The sequence below is a fragment of the Cynocephalus volans genome, chromosome 2, assembly GCF_027409185.1.
Source record: "Cynocephalus volans isolate mCynVol1 chromosome 2, mCynVol1.pri, whole genome shotgun sequence".
NCBI lineage: Eukaryota > Metazoa > Chordata > Mammalia > Dermoptera > Cynocephalidae > Cynocephalus > Cynocephalus volans.
This window is the reverse complement of record NC_084461.1, coordinates 188,296,486-188,316,019: the sequence shown is the minus strand read 5'-3', so window position 1 is coordinate 188,316,019 and position 19,534 is coordinate 188,296,486. Positions and strand designations below refer to the sequence as shown.

Sequence of the window (19,534 nt, the reverse complement as noted above, 5' to 3'; positions counted from 1 at the left end):
TTTGAGAGCTCGTTTGGAGGTTCTAGCTGGGGAATGCATCTACTCGTATACCCTCGACCGAAGAACGGTCCTCTCTATCGGGGAAGGCTGTCCTCTTTGACTAAGTGTGCAGCTTTGGGAGGGATGCACACAGAGCAGTGAGGGAGTAAGGGGACACTTGCCTAGCCAGCCAGATGAGCCGAATCAACTCTGGCAATCAATGGGGTGACATGTCACAGCCAGATCGCCATCACATCCCAGGGTTTCCTTTTGAGATGATGACGAAGTTATGGAACCAGATAGTAGTGAAGGTTGCACCACGTTATGAATGTACTAAATGCCACCTACTGTATACTTTATAATGGTTAAAATAGTAAAGTTTATGCTATGTTTGTTTTACCACCACCACAACAAAAATCAAACTCTCTCTTCCCTGCTTAAAACTCCCATGGCTTCTTGCACTCCACATGAACTTCAACCCCTCCCATTAGCCTCTTGCCTCACTTCTCATGACTCTCCCCCACCTATTGTGTTTACTAATTCTTTTTTTTTTTTTTTTTTCTTAAAAGATGACTGTTAAGGGGATCTTAACCCTTGACTTGGTGTTGTCAGCACCACACTCACCCAGTGAGCTGACCATCCCTATATGGGATCTGAACCCGTGGCCTTGGCATTATCAGAACCACACTCTCCCGAGTGAGCCACGGGCTGGCCCCAATGTGTTTACTAATTTTGACCTTCTTTGGTCTCTCATCATGCCAAGCTGTTTCCCACCTCAGGCCCTTTGCACATGCTGTTTCCACTGCTTAGATGGTTTTCCTCTCTCCTTTCTTGGTCAGCTCTATCTCAGCTTTCAGCATCAATTTAAATGTCACCTCCTTACAGACGCTTTCCCTGATTACCATACCTAGATAGGTCCTCATCTCTTTCCCCACCTCTATTATTCTCTGCCATAATTTCCTGGTCATTCCTTTTATACTATTCCCTTTATAATTTGTAACTTTGTCTTTGTGTGCCTCCCTGTAGAGAATAAATTTGAGGAGGGCAGGTGGGACCTGCCTGTCTTGTTCACCTCTTATCTCACCGCCTAGCGCATAGGTGGCACTCAGAAACTATTTGCTGAATTGAAGATCATTCAGCTAGTAAGAGAATAGATGGAGGCAGGACTTAAACCCAGGCATCTGTGATGCCAACACCTATGCTCTTTTTGCTCTTCTACATGATTCTGAACTATGAAATAGACGGTTGAGCCAAGCATCAGAGAAGAGGGTCAGAGTTAGCCATGCCCTTTCAGTGTAGCCACATCATCACACAAAAGTATCCAAGCCTTGTACAGATACCGTAGTGTGGCTGTCACTGCTACAGATGAAGCATATCCGCTGGGAAAGGCACCTCTGGACCCAGAAAGCATATGCAACTCTGGGAAATGCAAACAGAGCCCAGTTCCTGGCTGAGATCCAATCTGCTCTCTCAGTTTTCTCACATTCTCCTAAAGCCAGGACCCGGCTTTTGCCTTAAGAAGGGAAGTGGTCAACTGCAACAGCTGAAAACACTGCTCTGGAGGAAGCAAACCAGCAGAGGCAGCCCTCTTCCTTTGCACTGGGTGAAGTCAGAGCTTCCCACTGCTCTGGCCTGGCCTTGGCTGTTCTGGGGCACAAGCAGGCCCAGACCCCCAGGGCCATCCTTAGCTCTTCCTCAAGATGCTCCATGAACATCAAAAGGCAGGACACCCAGAGAGCTCCTGGGCCAATGACTGACACTCCAACAAGCTGGGCTCATGGCTTGATAAGGAATGTGAAGGGTGGGGTGAGGCAAGGGGCTCCTTGTGCAAGAGAACTGTGTTGGCATTGCCTAAACCAGAACAAGTCCTTCCCCTAAAGCGGTTCCTAATCTATTTGTAATCTGGAGTCTTTGACATCGGGTGAAGCCTCTGGACCTCTTCTCAGGGTAATATTTTTCAATGCATAAAATAGGATGCATTGTATTACAAAGGGATACCAGCTATCTTGAAATGCAGGTTTGATTTGTTTTTTAAAATTGTGATAAATATATGAAGTTCTTTGTTAACACATTAAACTATGAGAACTAACAGCTGGCTCAATAACTACTGTAATTTTGAAACAGCGGTAAGTATAAGTTATATTTTGAAATATCTACACTAACTATATTGTGATTTAAAAACATCTGTGATTTCAATTGATGACAAAGTTATTGGTTTCCTTCATTCATAACAGAAGGAAAAACTAAATTTTAGTTAGAGGTTAATGAAAATAAAGGTGAATTTTTTTTTCCCACCCAGGTTCATGGACCTCCTAGATCTTTCTGTGGACCAGAGGTTAGTCTTCTCTAAGGACTGTTGGCCTCACTTACCCAATTAAAGTGGGAGCTCTATGACAACAGAGTGTTACACCTCTTTTCCCTGTATAACGGATATGAAGAAAAGAATTACATGAATACTCAAGCACTATGTATGTGTTGAGGCCCAGACGGACTGGACTTCAGTAATTTCCTCATTATGAGGGGCAAAACAATGTGTCAGCCACCTCCAAAGTTAGCCTCTCCCTTTTATTGTAAAGACAAGGAAGTTTTACAAGAAAATTCAGTTGATTTAACCATTACCAAAACACAACGATATCGGCAGAATTACAGCTAACAAATGGAAGAGTAGTAACATCATTGAAATAAGCAAAGTGACATTCCATAATGCAATTTGCAAAAGGTTAAGTTGATCCACCAACAAAAGCTGGATCTTAGCAAACACTGTTTTTCCCTACAGCAATTTCCCCAGCATTTTTACATATCAGTCAAGTAAATTGTCTGTCCTTGAGCCAGCAACCTTGCTGTGTTACAATTCTATATCCACAACAGAGACGTTAGCATGGGGAAAGTTTCCTGTCTTTTGCAAGGTTAACACTTCTATATGTAATTCCAAAAGGGTAGGCTAAACCTGAGACTACAGGGCTTTGGAAAATAGGCCCTGTGAAATACATTTGCTTTATAGTATATTCCACAACAGAGACTGCCCCTTAATCTTATATTAAGTATCTGGAAAGGGCCTACCACACAGAAGGTGTCCATGATTAGCCTGTTGGGTCTCTTGGATTTTCCAGGTAGACAAGCAATTGATTGCAAATGATAGTTACTCTCTTTTCAATCTTTGTACTTCTTATTTCTTTTCTTGTCTTATTACATTGGCTATGATCTTCAGTACAGTGTTGAATAGTAGCAGTGATGGTGAGCACCCATATCTTATTATGCTCAATACTTATTTATTAATTTATGCAATAGGAATGTGAACCACCTACTATGTGTCAAATCTGTGCTGGGGATAAAGATGTAACACAATTGAAATATTTTCCTGCCCACTGAGAACACTGAGTAGTAGAAGGATTTCAGTGAAGATAGCAATTTTTAGAACATTACTAAATTCTTCAGATTTACTGAGCTGCTCCCTTGGGATCCTGGTTCCCCAAAAGTATGGAAATAGGTCCCTGCTGGTGGCCTTAGGGCATAGGTAAGGTTGGAAGCTGTGGGCTTTCCCAGACCACTGCAATGTGGGGCAAAGAGGCAAGCACCTGGGAAGAATACTGAGTGATGCCTCCAGCAGGGGGTCAGCCAGAGAACCAAACCAGGGCCAGCATTTGAGCCTTACCTTAGCAGGGCTTGTCAAGGCCACCAGCTGTCTGTGCTTATAACTATAAGCAGGACCAGTTGTTAGACCAACAGAAAGAGGATTGCTGTTTCCAGGTGGGCAGATAGGTGAGGGGATACCTGTTCCTTCTCCCTCTTCCCTTCCCCAACCCTAGGGGAGTGAATGCAGAGGAGGGGCTGAGGGAGAGCAGTCCCCACATCCTCTTCACTCTGTCTAGCTGACCCAGAATGGGTGGGGGAGACTGAAGTTTAAAATGGACCAGACTATGCCTGAGGGACTGGAATGGGGCAGTTGTCATAACATAACATGACTGAGAAGTCGAGAGATCAGACCAAACTGTTTTTAAGAAGCCTGCTGCCCAGCAGGATTGAGAAGAGCAGAGTCAGAAGAAGCCAGTGGAAACAATACCCTCTTAGAGTATCCATGTACTAATCCTTGGAATTTGTGAGTATATCACCTTAAGTGACAAAAGAGACTTTGCACATAAGAGAATAGTCTGGATTATCCAGGTGGAGCCAATGTAATCATGGGGGTCCTTATAAGAGAGAGAGAGCAGGCCATATGATGATGGAAGTAGAGGTCAGAGGGATGCAGCCAGGAGCCAAGGAACGCAGGCACCTCTAGCAGCTGGAAAAGGCAAAGAACAGATTTCTCCCTGAGAGCTCCAGAAGGAACACAGTCCAACAACTTGATTTTAACCTGTAAGATCCATTTTCAGAGTTCTGGCCTCCAGAGCTGTAAGATAACACATTTGTAATGTTTTAAACCACTAGGTGTGTGGTAATTTGTTACAGCAGCAATAAGAAACTAATACAACCCCTAGGATTTGAGATTCTCCCTCCACCCCACAACTAATCAGAAGCAGAGATGTGCGTAGGCGATGGGTTCTGCCCACGGAAATTTGAGACAAATGGTCTTTGGGGAAAGACAGAGGCTAACAGAACAACTGATTCCACTGTGTGAACAGAGCACTGGAAAAGCCCAGGCAAGGGAGGGTCCCAGCGGGGAGAGACTTCAGGGCTGGGCCAGCCAGCAGGTGAGCTGGAGCCCGGAGCAAGGGGGCTCAGCTTCCACGCAGGAAGCCTCCTCCTCTTGCCAGTACCAGCCTCAGTCCCCAACCAAGGGGATCCTCGAGGGCTTCAAGGTTGGCCACCCCCTTAGGACATTCTGCCCACCCTCCACCCCCCACGTGGCAAATACTGCGCAGGAGAGGAGCAGGGCCACTCGGGCCACCCCTGAGGAGTCGGGAGTCTGGGAGGCCCGGGGTGGAAGGTGGCGGGCTGCCAGCAGCCGGGCCCTGCGACCCCGAGCGTGCGTGGTGGACCCGCCCCCCTCCAGCCAGCCGGAGGAAGGAAGTTCTCCCTCCTCCCACCCCTCCCCCTCGGCTCGCCGGGGCCGGGATCCTCGTGATTCGCGACTCGCTCCCACGGGCGGGACCTTTGTCCGTCGGCAGGACGGCGGGAGGCCCAGGCCGGGCTCGGGCCTGCGGAGCGGGAGGGGCCGGGATGGTCGGGGCCGCCGGAGACCTGCAGGGAGACTGACAACCAGCGAGGACAAGCGGACTGAGACCAGGCGAGCGCCGAGGCGGGGACACGGGCTCGGCGGTAGAGGCGGGCGGCGGGGCGGCCGAGCCTCCGGTCGCTGCGGTGGCCGCGGGCGGGCGTGGCGCACGGTAAGGGCTCCGGACCGGGTGGGGGGCGCGCCCCTCTCCTAGCCCTATCCCTCCGAGGAGAGGCGACCTTCCCCTCCGTGTCCCCGCTGTCCCGTCCCCGCCGCGGGGTCCCGGCAGCACCCCCACCGCCAGCTGCCCTCGGGTCTCGCGTTTCCCAGCGCGGGCCAACGCGGAGGTCCACGACCTCCCCCTCCCCGGGACCCCCTGCATTGCCCGCGGGGTGCTAGAGTCCAGCGGAGGGGGAGGCCGGGGACGCACGACCCGGGCCTGTGGGGCAGCCCCTCTCGGCCTCGGTTGAGTCCCCTTGAAAATGGAACAGGGCTGAGCCACGCGTCCCTGTTGCGAGCCTGCCCGGGCCAGCTGCCTCCACTTCACTGCACTCAGAGCAGCAGCAACAGGTGAGGCAAGCCTCTAAGTCGTCTCCCTCTTACAGGTGAAGAAAGCAAACTCAGAGAGGCCAAGCCACTTGCCTGGGGTCACACAGCGAAGACTGCAGAGCAGGAACGCACACCCAGGTCTGTGTGAACCCTCAGTGCTCTGATTCGTCATCCCCAGTCTGCCCCACTGCCCTCCTAGGGGGACTGCAGGGAGAGAGGTTGGGGGCGGTGGGTAGAGGCAGTGCTGGGTGTCCCGGGAGGAGGCTGGAAGGAGCCCCCCAGGGCAGCAAATCCTTCACCTGGAAATGCTTTAAACACCCATCTCTTGGGGTAGGGGTGCCGAGGAACAAGAATGGTGGGCTGGGGCCGGGGCAAACTCCAGGACAGCGAGGGGAGAGCCGTCCTCGCGGGGCCCCTTCAGGAGCGCCGCAATTTTCAGCCGCTACCTCCGCTGGGTACAGGGGCCCTTCTTGAAGGCTTATCCGTGTAACTTTGCTGCTCTGGGCCTCGGTTTCCTTATCTGTTCCACGGGGTTAGGCATGTGGCTACCTCACAGGATTGCTGAGAAGATTAAATGCGATGCTTTGTGTAAAAGCTTAGCCAGCGCTTGGCAGGAGGCTTCTACGGAGCTGTGCCCCCTCCACTCTCATCCCGCCCTTCTGAAAGCACTTCTGTCCTGGACACCTTTAACCTCAGGTTGTTCAGGGCTCTCTGAGATCTGCAGTATTTCCGGACAGCCCCACCAGCAACTGGAAACTTCTTGAGTAAGACCCAGGCTGGGCAGCAACTCCTCCCCCTCAGACTCTCCTGGGGAAAGGCTGGTGAGGGCAGAGTTTTGAAAATCTTTGGGCTGAGACTTGCACAATTCCAGAACTGCTCTGCAGCCCCCAAGCCCGCCCCTGCCACGGGTTTAGCAAGAAGGAGGAAGCCCAGAGTGTTCTTGCCCCAAACCTGCTCCTTTCCTAGTCACTCAGGCCTCAAACCCTGGAGCCAGCAGCAAGTATTTACCCCTAGGCATAGCCTGAATCTGGCTACTCCTCTGCATCCCCACTCCAACCCCCCAAGTCCAGGCCACCATCATCTCTTGCCTCCTCGTGGCCTCCCTGTTGCCATCCTTGATGCTTAGATCTTCAACATTGCCTACCACGCCCTCCGCAGTTTGGGACCCATGTGGTTATTCTCGATTCTTATCTCCTGCCACTGTCCTCTTGCTCCACCGCCCACTGCTGTCACCCCAGCCTTCTTGTTCTTCCAAGTTCTTTCTTTGCTCTCTCGGGGCCTGTGTGCATGCTCTTCCTCCCCAGGAAACCTCTTCCCTGCAATCTTCTTATGACCTGCACCCTTGTAATTCAGGGAACACTGTAAATGTCACTTCCTTGAAAGTCTTCCCTGACCACTCCATCTGAATTGAAGGGGCTACTCTCACCTGCTCTGTGTTTTTCTTTCTTCCCAGCACTTAGTCCTGGGGGATGCGATCTTGCTTATATGTTTCCTTGGTTTTTTGTCTCCCTGGCTACATCAGCCCCCCAGGACCCAGACCTTTTTCTTGCCTCTTCACCTTGGATTCCCCAGAACCCAGCACAGTGCCAGGCACCTAGTAAAGGTTTAGATAATTGTGCACAATTGCAAGCAATGTGTACAACCGTCAGAGTGCTACATTAGCTCTGAAGTTTCTTACTTCTCACTGCTTAATAGCATCCTTTCTCCCCTCCCCTTTTTTTATTAAGGATGACCGGTAAGGGGATCTTAACCCTTGACTTGGTGTTGTCAGCACCACGCTCTCCCAAGTGAGCTAACCGGCCATCACTTCATAGGGATTTGAACCCGTGGCCTTGGTGTTGTCAGCACCACACTCTCCCGAGTGAGCCACGGGCTGACCCCTCCTTTCTCCCATTTCTATATAGACCTCAGAATTATCATTCCTCCTAACAGCCCAATGACTTCCTTACCTTCTCCTTAACGTGGGGCTTAAGGGCTGTTTCTAGGTTTTAGATGTATCTAACTTACCTGCAAACATTGTTGTCCATATTGTGCATGTTTTTCGCTATCAAATTGTTTCATTGAGATATGGTTTGAAAACGTAGGTGTTCAAGTCAAGCATATGATTATTTTGAAGTTACTTGCCACTTGTTACCAGATGGCTGTTTAAAAAAATTATTCCCAGCCATGTATGCAAGTTTCGCTACAGTCCCACAAGCACTGAGTTTTATTATTTTTATTTGTTTCAGCTAGTTTAATGGGTAGGGCATAGTGGTTTTAGATTTTCTATTGTTTGAATTGTTTTTCTGCATCTGTGCTAGTTTTATTTCCTGTCTTGTGAAGGAAGGAAATCTCCAAGGCACTTTAATTCTTCAACTTTCCCTTGTGGTGATGGTTCCACTTGAGCCCCTCTCAGAAGAGCAGGATGAGTGCCCCCAGACAGCTGACACAGGGAACACACCGAGCCAAACCTGTTGGTTGCAGAAGCTGCTCTGTCAGTCAACCAGCAAGAAGATCTTTGAGAGTCCCTCCCATCCTCAGCATGGGACTTTGTGGGGAGAGGGAACTCTTTTTTAAGTCTTTGTGAATATTTTTTTCAAAATAATTTATTTTTAATACAAAAGTAACACAAGGTGTGCAGGGTTATTCACAGGAACATTGGGGCAGGAAAAGATTGGGAAACAATCTATGAGTTCATGACTAGTGGGACTAAACATGTTCCTACAGGGGAATCCTGTGCAGCTGTTACAAGGATCTAGAACACCTAGAACATTCACTGGCATATGACCCTTTCTGAGATGTATTAGTCTGCTGTGGCTGCTGTAACAAATGACCACAAACTTGGTGGCTTAAAACAGCACACATTTTCTTTTAGTTCTGGGGGTCAGAAGTCCAAAATCAGTCTCAGTGAACCAAAATCAAGGTGTTGGCAGGGCTGTGTTGTTTTGGGAGGTCAAAGGGAGAGTGTTTGCTTGACTTTACCAACTTCTAGAGGTGCTGCGTCCCTTGGATTGTGGCCCCTTCCTCCCTCTTCAAAGCCAGCAGCACAGCATCTTCAAATCTGTCTCCAACCTCTGCTTCCATCCTCACATCTCCTGGTTCTCCTGCCCCCACTTATAAAGATGCTTCTGATTACATTGGGCCCACTTGGATATTCCCTCCATCTCAGGATCCTTCACTTAATCATATTTGCAAAGTCCGTTTTACCGTGTAAGATTAGGGCAGGTGCTTCTTTGGGGAGCCATTATTCTGCCTACCACACCCTGAAGGGAAATAAACAACATTCAGTGTGTGGTCTTACATTTGTTTAAGAAAAAAAAAAATGGATATATAAAGGTACTTGGGAAAGTTCGTGGAAAAATAGAATTGAAAGATAATAGAAATTTTTCCATGAACTTTTGAATGTACCCTCGTATATGTATGTGCTTGTGAAGGCATAGAATGCTCCAGAAGGCTACATAGGAAACTGGTAAGAGTGGCTGCTTCTGGGAAAAACAGCAGGGGTGGAAGGGGGACTTACTTGTCAGTATATCTTTTCGTCTTATTTAAATTTCTTGGTATGAGCATATTTCACCTATGTTAAAAATAATTTTTACAGGTAACACGTAGTCATTGTAAAAGTTCAGACCTCCCAGAGCAAAGAGAAAGACAAGACCCACGCAACCCCCATGCCCAAATCACTCCCTTTTTTCCCAAAGATAACGCTGTGAAGAGTATGGCTATACCTTTACAGACCTTCAAAACAAACAAACAAAAAAAACATGTGTGGTATTTTTCACATAGATGGGTTTTTCTGTACACATTGTGCTGTAATGTGGTATTTTTTTGCTTACTGTATGACTGACATCTTTCCACGTCTATATAATGAAGATTTAACAGCACTAGAGTTTCCCACTGTTCAGATGTACATTAACTCACTTAACCAGACCTGACTGATGGACATTTAGATTATTTGCTGCTTTTCAGAGCAACCCCAACACTTTATATGTCTGTTTGTCTTTTTTAGTTGGAGTGAAATTCACATAACAGAAACTTAACATTTTAAAGTGAATAATTCAGGGGCATTTAGTACATTCACAATGTTTTGCAGCTGTCACCTCTAGTTCCAGAACATCTTCATCACCCCTGAAGGAGACTTTATACCCATTAAGCAGCCACTTTCTTCCCTTCCCCTGGCAACCACCAATCTGCTTTCTGTCTCTATAGGTTTACCTATTCTGTATATTTCATATCAATGGAATCATATACTATGTGGCCTTTTGTGTCTGGCTGTTTCCCCTTAGTATAGTGTTTAAGGTTCATCCATGTTGCGGCATGTACGGTACTTTGTTTCTTTCTGTGGCTGAATAACATTCCGTTGTATGGATATACCCATTTTGTTTATCCATTCACTGACATTTGGGTTGTTTCCACCTTTTGGCTATTGCGAATAGTGCCACTATGAACATTTGTATACAGGTATTTGAGTGCCTGTTTTCAATTCTTTTGGGTATATACCCAAAAGAATTGAAACTTTATACCAGCTGTACATCCTAGATACGTTTTGAGCTTTATACTATTTTCAGACACTGTTTAAGTTAAAACTAATTTGTAAGCAAGGTAAAACTAATTTGGAAGAGGATTGCAAAGCACATAACTAAGGTGATTGACAGCAGGATGACAGATCTGGACAAATGTTTTCTTATTTTTCAGATCCAGAGGCAACAAGAAAATGGCCACTGGGGATGAAAAGGTAAATCGATTCTGGGGGTCTAACAGCATTAGAGGACCCCCCCAAACCTTGAGAAGATAATTCTGTTTGGTGTTTCAGACAGGATAGAGAGAAAACACCTGTTCAAGGTGTTTCTGCCATACCGAAGTATTTAAAGTCACATAGTTGAAAAACTTCAGAAGGACATCACAAAACCTCAAGGTTGCCTGATAATCTAAATCAGACTGTTCAAATCCCAGCTTTGCATTTTAATAACCATGTGTCATTAAGCCAGCCCCTTCACTTCCCTGAGCCTCAGTTTCCCTATTTGGAGACTGGAAAAAGATTACCAGCCTGCCTCTGAAGGATTGTTGGGAGGATTCGGTGAGACAGTGGTCTCAGAACACTAAGCAAATACTGAGCCCATCCAGGGCTTTTTCTTACTGCCCACTTAACAGGTAAAAAAACTTGGGCACAGAAAACTAAAGCCACTTGCTCAAGACCACACAGCTAGGAAGTGACAGAAATGGGATTTCAATCTGGCCTGACTCCAAAACAAATACTTTGCCTCCTGTATCCTGTGGCCACCCCGAGAAGGACTAATAAACCCTATTCTTGATATTTGATATCTGGGGTGCAGGTTTGTTGGGTTTGGGGGACATGGGTTGTGAAGTTTGGGGTCAAGGTGGAAAGGAAGTGTTGACTGCCATTTCAGCTGTTCACTTGGAGGTGCTGGGGGCCTGGATGGGTGGAACTGTCTAGGGCAGTGCTTGAGGCTCAGGGTAGTATCAGGGGTGAGTGGGGCAGGGTCCAAGAAGCAAATACGAGGGTCAGCAGGACCATGGAGTGGTAGTGATGGCGATCTTATATTTCATCCAATCGATGACACCTGTAACTAAGAGTTAGGAGCTCCGTGAGTTCCATGTATTGTTAATAAGAAAGTATCAAAGACAATCAAGTGGGAACAATGCATACTTTTCCTTCATTTGTAGTTCCCTAATTAGGCAAACCATGAAAGCATGAGGAAATGCTCGATGCTGGTTAGATGTGGTGAAACCAGCTCACTCGTACATAGCACAGAGAACTGGATCAACTCATATGGCTGTTCTGAGAAAAAATGTGACCACGTATTTCAAGAATCATGAAAATGTTCATATTCAAGCCTGGCCATCACACTTATGGGAAAGGAAATAATCCAGAAGAAGGAAAAAGTACAATTTGTGGCACCATATTTCTCAACACATTGGACACTGTTGATTGTAGATGCACCATTATTTTATGTCCTATGAAGAAAAAAGCATGTGCTGCTATTTACTGTGATACAATGTGTCACACAGTGAAACTGATCAATTGTAAGCCATGTCCAGATTTCAGAGAGGTTAAAATGTGAGAAAATGTGGTCTTGGCACTGGTAATAAAGGAGCTAAAAATGAAAAGCAATCAAAACTGCAATAATATCATTTGACTCCTTGGTAAGCTTCATGGCCACTAAAAAGGCATAAGTCTGATGCATGTTACTAGTGGGAAAAAATAAGATCCAAAATTGTCTGCAGTCTTCAGTTGTAATTGTAAAAGATATAAATAAAGAGAAAGAGGGGTAGATAGATGATTGATGAGGTTGGTGTCTTGGGGTTATTATGAATTTATTTCCCTCTCTTTTGCTCATGTTTACATAATAGTAATACTAGAAGAAACAGATCTAGGCTAAAGGTCTATTCACTGGAGGTGAATGACAGCAGGTAAAGCTGGGAGGGGGTGTCCACATGAGTTTGGGGGTTCTGAGTGCCGCTGGGGAGGTACAGAGACAGTTTGCAGGGGTGGGGTGGGGTGGTTTGGAGGCTTTGTCAGAGGCCTGTACCAGAGCACAGAAACAGCAGGGGAAGCAGAGACTGGAATGCAGAACCAGTGACACACCTTGGGGAACTCCAGGGTGGTATGGGGGGTGTGGCGGGTGTCTGTTTTTTGTCACACAGAAGCTGGCCCAGGACAGCATTGTCAGGGAGCAGGGGAAGAATGGGCTGGCAGCACTTGTGGCAGATAAGCCTTTTACGGGTTCAGAGAACCTTTTAATGATTCACCCTCTGTTTCCACAGCTGAAGCATCACTAAGACCTTGGCCTGGGCGACTTAGTCGCACTGATACTAGCTCTTAATTCTAGCTGGATGACTATTTTCTTTCCCCACCTGTGTAAAACAAATAGCACAGCTTATGCTCCAAGTTGGCGTGACTGACGTCACAGACTCTCACTTCTCTGACAATCCTCTCCTCCCTCCTCCAGAGAAACAGGGCATGTCCTCGATACCTGTGTCTTTCAAACTCAGCCTTTTGGTGGGTCCTAAAATCCATGTAATGGGCTGCAATCAGCCTTTTAAGAAATGAAATGGAATAAAACGTGTTTCACACATTGTAACTTTAGTATTGGTTGTAGAATGTGTATGTCAGTGTGTACTAAGAACAGGCCATAAAATGTATGATTTCTTATTGAAAAGCTCTGCCTCAAGCCCCTTGCCCAGTATGGGCCTTCACCACCTGGCAGCCAGGTGCAGGGCTGGGCCGTGTTCACAGGTGTCCCGCAGGAGAAGCAGCAGGCTGGGTTAGAATCCTAGCTCTGCTTCTCAAAGGCTGTGTGACCTGGGGCCAGTTGTTTGGCCTTTCTGTTCCCAGTTTTCTCATCTGTAAACAGATTATTCAGTCCTCATTTCATGGGGTTATTGCAATATGTTATAAAGCACTTTGCACAAAGCTCAAAAAGTAGCACATGCTCTGGGGATAGTTACAATGGCTATGATCTCCACTCCTGTAAACATTATTTCCCATGTCGTATTCACCTAGCCTCATGATTACCTTGCCAGGTTGGCAGATTTGTCTGTCAAGTCTTTCCCACAGGAAAGGGAGAGAAAGCTGAGGAGCACAGCTTTGGGGGCACATGTGCTGCTAGTTGGGCTCCCCACAAGCACCCCGTTGCCTGAGCTGGTCAGCGGTCACAGTGGTTGTTTATGTGAACCTCAACTTCCTCCCCACCCTAGAGAAGGAAAAGCCTCTATGCTTATTTAAAGACTTCCCTGATTTTAAAAATAGTCTTTTCTCAGAACACAGATCCCCAAGGGAGTGGAGGAGAGGTGCTGGGGTAGGTGAGTTTGCTGCTCGGAGTCCTCTCACCACCCCCCAGAGGGGAGATTTGCTCGAGGGTTTCATTCCCCCATCCAGGTATGCTCGGTGGGAGCCTGTGGACTGCCAAGCATGGAGGTTACGGCATGAGCAGGACCTGCCCAGTCTCTGCCCTGTAGGTGCTCTGTCTAGTGGGGGTGACTCCACAGGAGAGGAGTGTGGGGCCACTTGAGAGTACAGTGGGGGAGGCCCCACCAGTCCCCTCAGCTGGGAGACTCGAGGGGGACCTGAGGAGGAAAAGAAGACAGATGGCAAGGTAAAAGGCTGAGGAAATGGCACATGCAAGTTCCCTGTGGTTGGAGGAGCCTGCTGAGTATGAAAAGCTAAACAGAGACGGCATGGCCAGAGCAGAAAGAGGGGTGAAATGTGAGGTCAGACAGGTGGGCAGAGGCTGCAGCGTGCAGAACAGAAGTGGGCCTCTGGAAGGCAGTTAAGTCTTTATTTTAGAGCAATGAGAAGCCAAAGAAGAGTTTTAAATAAGGGAGTGTGTCAGGGGTCCCCAAGACCACCCCAGGTTCAGTGATGCACTAGGAAGACTCATAGGACTGGTCATACAGATATACTCACAGCTGAGATTTGTTGCAGCAAAAGGATACAAATTAAAATCAGAAAAGGGAAAAGGCACATGGAGTGAAATCCAGAGGAAACCAGGCACAAGCTTCCAGAGTCCTCTTGGGGGTGGGGGTGGGGGGGTCACACAGGACACAATTCCTCCCGCAACAAGTTGTGCCAAGACAGGTGAAGTGATGATGACCAGAGAAGTTCATTAGTGACTCAGTGCCCAGAGCTTCTACTGGGGCCAGTCACATAGGCACCATCTGTCTGGCATGTACAAAGATTCTAGACTCTCCAAAGGAAAGCAGGAGTTCAGCATAGACCACGTTGTTTATACAAACAGTCTAGGCACAGGAACTGTTCTTATCAGGGAATGATGGGCCACCTCCCGAAGTCCAAGTTCCCAGACGCCAGCAGAGGGCCAGGCAGGCCTTGCTGAGGATGGCAGCCTCAGGCCTGCTGGGTTAATTCTTCTTTGCACAGGGAGAGACGTGATTCTGTTTTGAGGAGTGCCCTCTGGCTGCTGATAGAGAATGCAGGAGTGACAGGACGGAGCAGTGAGAGGCTGGGGCGTCCTCCAAGTAAGGGGAGGGCTTGGCTTGGCGGTGGCAGAGGGTAGGAGAAGTAGGTGGCAGATCAGGAGCCATTTAGTTGCTGAAATGCACAGGGCTTAGTGATGGGTGGGCTGTGGGGAGAGGGAGCAAAGCCAGGATTAGGAACAACTTCCCTGGTCCTGCCTGGGTGTGTCTTAAGTCCCCTGGACCAGATGATGGGAGACTCAGGTGCAAGTCCATGGACTGTCCACAGACAGGTGGTAGTTACTATGTTGTAGGGCCTCGGTTTCCCCATCCACTAAGGGAGGGAAGACTGCATCTCAGAACCTTGATTCCATGTCTTACAAAATCATCATTCTTGTTGCTTAAAAAAATCAGCTTTTCTGCCATATCTTCCCCTCTTTGGCAGAATGAGGCTGTTAGACTTGAGTTCATATGCCAGGTTTATCACTTGTGGTGTTCCATTTGTTTTTAAGAACTCTGAACAAGTTTTCAGCATAAAAATTAAAACAAACAGGTATATATTAGGTTGAACCATTTGAAATTGTCGATTTCTATTGATTTTGACCCACAAAAATGGCATTTTTTGAAAAGTTCTCTTTTATTTCAGGAAACTTCTTGAATTATATCTTTTCTATTATTTTGGTTTTCTCAATCAGGGATTCCAGTTACGTTTATATTGGTTCCTTCTTTCCCTTCCCCCACTAAATACATCATTCACCACTTTAGTCTCTGCAGCCTGGATCTCACTACAAAAATGGCAATTTCTTATGGTTAAACCTAATAGAAAAAAAAATTGAAAGTTTCTCTTCATCCTCCAACTCGGTTTCACTCCCCCGCCATAGGTAACCGTTTGGTTTGCATTGTTGATTTTGTCGGTTTTCTCGTAACCATAGATCAGGGACACCTTTCCGTGTCAGTACATACAAGTGCTGCCTTCTCAACAGGGACGCAGGACCCTGCAGTGTGGGTTTACCACAGTGTATTTAATAGTGGACTTGGAGGTGGTTTGCAGTCTGGGGCTGTTGTAGCAGGACCACAGTGAGTTTCCATGTGCACATGTGAGTCTCTTGTCAGGTCAAACAATAAGGACATTTATAATTTTGATAGAGACTGGTTTAAAGCTGATCCCCTCCTTCACTCCCAGGCCTGGCATGTCAGAGAGACTCAGATACTTTTCACAAGATGAAAGAAACTACCTCGTTGCCCTCCTAAAAAGGCTATACCCACTTACATGCCCACCAGGGGGCATATAGGCATGCCTGCTTCCCTACAGTTTTGTCACCTTACCACTGGTTTGTGACATGATGTGACTGTGGGCAAGTGACCTCTCCCCCCCACGCCTCCATTTCCCCTTCTGCAGAATGGAGAGACTGCTCCTCCCTGCCCTGCCTACCTCTTAGGATCGCTACAAGCATCAAGCCAGAGCAGGTGGGGGTGGCCTGTAAGCTGTATGCAAAAAGGAGCAGCTGTTGCTGGAGACTGGCTGCAGAAACGGGCATCATCCAGGTGGTCTGGTGACCTCAGAAGAAGGCTGCCCCCTCCTCGGAGTCCAGCACGGACGTGTGGCCCATGGTGACAAAAGGAGAGCACGCGGCACACACCCTCTGTATGAGTTTCCTGGGGCTGCTGTGACAAATTACCACAAACCAGGTGGCTTAAGACAACAGGAATTCATTCTCATGCAGTTCTAGAGGCTGGGAGTCCGAAATCAAGGTGTTGGCAGGGTTGGTTCCTTCTGGAGGCTCTGATGGAGAATCTGGTCCACGCCTCTCATCCAGCTTCTGGTGGCAGTACTTGGCGTTCCTTGGCTTGTAGACACATCTCTCTAGTTTCTGCCTCCATCTTCATATGACCTTATCCTCTGTGTGTCCTTTTCTTATAAGGTCACCAGTCAGTGGACCTAGGGTCCACCCTTAATCCAGGATGATTTCATCTCCAGATCTTTAATTACATCTACACAGACTCGTATTCCAAACAAGGTCATGTTCTGAGGTTCCAAGTGGACATGAATTTGGGGAGAGGCCCACAATTCCACCCACTATACCATCTTAGTAGACAGATCTCTGGTTGCTGGCCGCCTGGCGCTGTCTTAGTCGTGTATCCTGGAACATAGTCTCCAAGTTATATAGCCCAGGGGAAGATCCTGGCTCTTCCACTTTCCAATCATGTGACTTTGGACAAGTCGCCTACCTCACCAAGACCCTAAATGATGGCCTCGACTTCGGAAGGTTGTTAGGAGTGAAAAAGAAATAGTGCATGGAAGGAAGTTAGCAGTGTGCTAATGTGATAAAATAAGTAGTAACGTAAGCAATCAGTAAAAATAGATGTCGCTGCTGTTGTGTCTGTTGGAGTTTTGGGGTTAATAACCAAATCAAGTCCTCAAAAATACCTTGGAGGGGAAACAGGGAAATGGGAACTGAAGGAACATCAGGCCCTGGGAATTGGGAGTTGGCTGAATTTCTTAAAAAGTGCCTACATTTTTCTGTGATTGTTGGATGACCATGAAATGGGGACTTTCCCCCTCCTACAGAAGGTGGCTTCGTAGCCTGTAAAAATAGACATCCACAAGAACGTTTTTTGCCATCACTTCTAGGTCTGTTTTTTTCACTTTCCCCTCCCTCTCAGGTAGTAATTTTTCTGGTATTTTACCTGTCAACTGTAAAAGAGAAGTAGATGATACGTTTACCTTAAATGGGCAGCTCCTGTGATTTTGTTGTTGTGGTCAATTCATTTATTAAATATTTATTGACACCACCCCCCCTCCCCGTGACTGAGGGAGGAAGAGTCTCTGCAGTGCTCACAGCCCCGTGCAGGAGACAGATGAGGCAGAGATGTCACGGTGCTTGTTAGCAATGGCATGAGGTGCAAATAGAGGAAGGACCCAGCTAGGGGGGCAGGAGAAGGGGTTAAGGAAGGCCTCCCAGGGGAGATAAAGTCTGTGCATAAGAACTGGAAGATAAATAGGGTGAGACAGGTGACGGGTGTTCCAGACACGGGGGACAGGCTGCGAGGAGTCCTGGAAGCAAGAAAGAGCGTGATGTGTTCTAGAACCACAAGAAGTTCGGTGTGTCTGGAGTGTGGTGGAGGCAGGGGTGGCTGGGGAGGCAGCCAGGATCAGGGCAGGGGCCAAGTGGGACTGGCACAGGGTGCCGGCAGGAAGCAATGGTGGTAGCAAAGGCAAGTGAGCTGGCCAGGAGACCAGGGGGTGTGAGTCATGTTTAGCAAGTGAAGTTGCTGATGCTTGGCAGGGGGTTGGGGGGCCAGCTGAGGGCAGTCTTTGGTTCAGGTTGGATGTGACACCAAGTCCTAGTTGGGAGCATGCAAGGAGGAGTGGGTTGGTGGAAAGCGTAAGAAACGAGGTCAGTTTGGGTCACAGCAAACTTGCTCTGGCAGTATCTCAGACGTCAGGCTGGAGACTTTGATTTGAACGTGAGCAACATTGAGAACACAGGTGTGCTGAGACCACCAAAGGGGGACAGCCACACGTTGCAAGGACAAGGCCAGGGTTGGGGTCTCCAGGACTTCTGAAATGGGGATGGGACATGGTATAGGAGACTGAGAAGGGCAGCCTGAGATAGGAGAATAATCAGGAGGCAAGATTGCCAAGCAGGACAGAGTCAACGGTGCCAAAGGGTTTATTACAGTCACTGTTTTGGTTAGAACCAAAGCTATGGGCTTTGTTAGGTGATCTCGTAGGGAAGAGTGTCAAGGCATAATGGGGACAGCAAGGATTCATGCAAAGGAGATGGATCTGTGGCGGTGTCCAGTGTCAGCAACTTTACTGCTGTAGATTCTTAGGGTTGCAAGACACAAAAACACAGCTCAGTGTAGCTTAAGCCACAAAGGGACTCTATCAGTTCATGTCATGGAAAAGTCTAGGGTTTGCAGAGGCAGGCAGCAGTAGATGAACAGAGAAGTGACATGTCCGTGGACCGTGATGAAGCTGGAGGAGAGGAGAGTTTTGTTATCAAGAATGATAATAGCCAGCCCTTCCTGAGGGGTTATTCCAGGCCAGGCTGGGAGGGGGCAAGGTACGTCCCTCACTGAGTCAATCCTTCCATCAGTGCCGGAGTCCAGGGCAGGTGGTGATGCTGCCAAGGCCCACATTTTCTCGGTCAGCTCTATCTTTGCCTTTTTCTGGAACTCTTTTGCTTCTGGCATGACAGACTCTTGACTTAAAACGAGACTTGTTTTCTGCTCTGCTGGGTGCCATAAATATTTTCATCCCAAACTACTAAAAGTTGCTTCTTTACTGGTTGCAAAGTTTCAGAAAGAAAATTTTCCTTTCCTGTGAAATATAAATGTGGTTTTTGCAAAGCACCCTGAGGCTCCCACCATGATGAGCAATAGCACGGGCAACTTTTGCCTGCTGTGCAAGGCATTTCTTGGGGAAGATTATGGTGAATAGCTTCAGTACAACCTGGGCCTGGCCCTTGGCCACCCCTGGGCACCCAGAGATGAATGGTCCAGCTGAGATGAGCCCACACCCTGGCATGGGAGACAGGGTACCAGTGCTCTCAGTTGACAGGTGCATAATGGCCTTTTGCTCTAGGTCAGGTGTCACATGAGACTGTGACACAGACCCATCCTGCCTTCATGGAGTGTAAATGCTAATGAGAAGAGAGAAATCATAAATAAAGAGCTGCACAAAACAATTTCTAGTTAGAAACTATAAGTCTCTTCAAAGGAAAAGTAAAGAATGTGAGGAGATGTGATCAAATTGGGAGGGGACCTGATTTAGATTTTAGGGGCTAGGGAGGGCCTTTCTAAGGAAGAGAGCTTTCAGCTGAGGTTTCAAGCATAGGTAAAAGTGAGCCAGCTTAAAGTGGGGAGAAGAGCATTTCAGGTTGAGGGCACAGTTCACATGATGGCTTGGAGTGGGGGGATGGGGAGCATCGGAGGGAC

At 47.7% G+C, this 19,534-nt stretch overlaps 1 protein-coding gene across 1 annotated transcript in view; it reads left to right on the top strand.

Annotated features, from left to right (window-relative positions):
• The first annotated feature begins 5,192 nt into the window (after positions 1 to 5,192).
• HVCN1 (hydrogen voltage gated channel 1) overlaps positions 5,193 to 19,534 on the top strand; it is a 28,562-nt gene continuing 14,220 nt past the window's right edge. Inside the window, exons 1-3 of the mRNA XM_063086251.1 lie at positions 5,193 to 5,303; positions 5,737 to 5,818; positions 10,352 to 10,391. Coding sequence (XP_062942321.1) covers positions 10,371 to 10,391 — 21 coding nt within the window. The 5' untranslated portion in view covers positions 5,193 to 5,303; positions 5,737 to 5,818; positions 10,352 to 10,370. The remainder of the gene's footprint in view (positions 5,304 to 5,736; positions 5,819 to 10,351; positions 10,392 to 19,534) is intronic.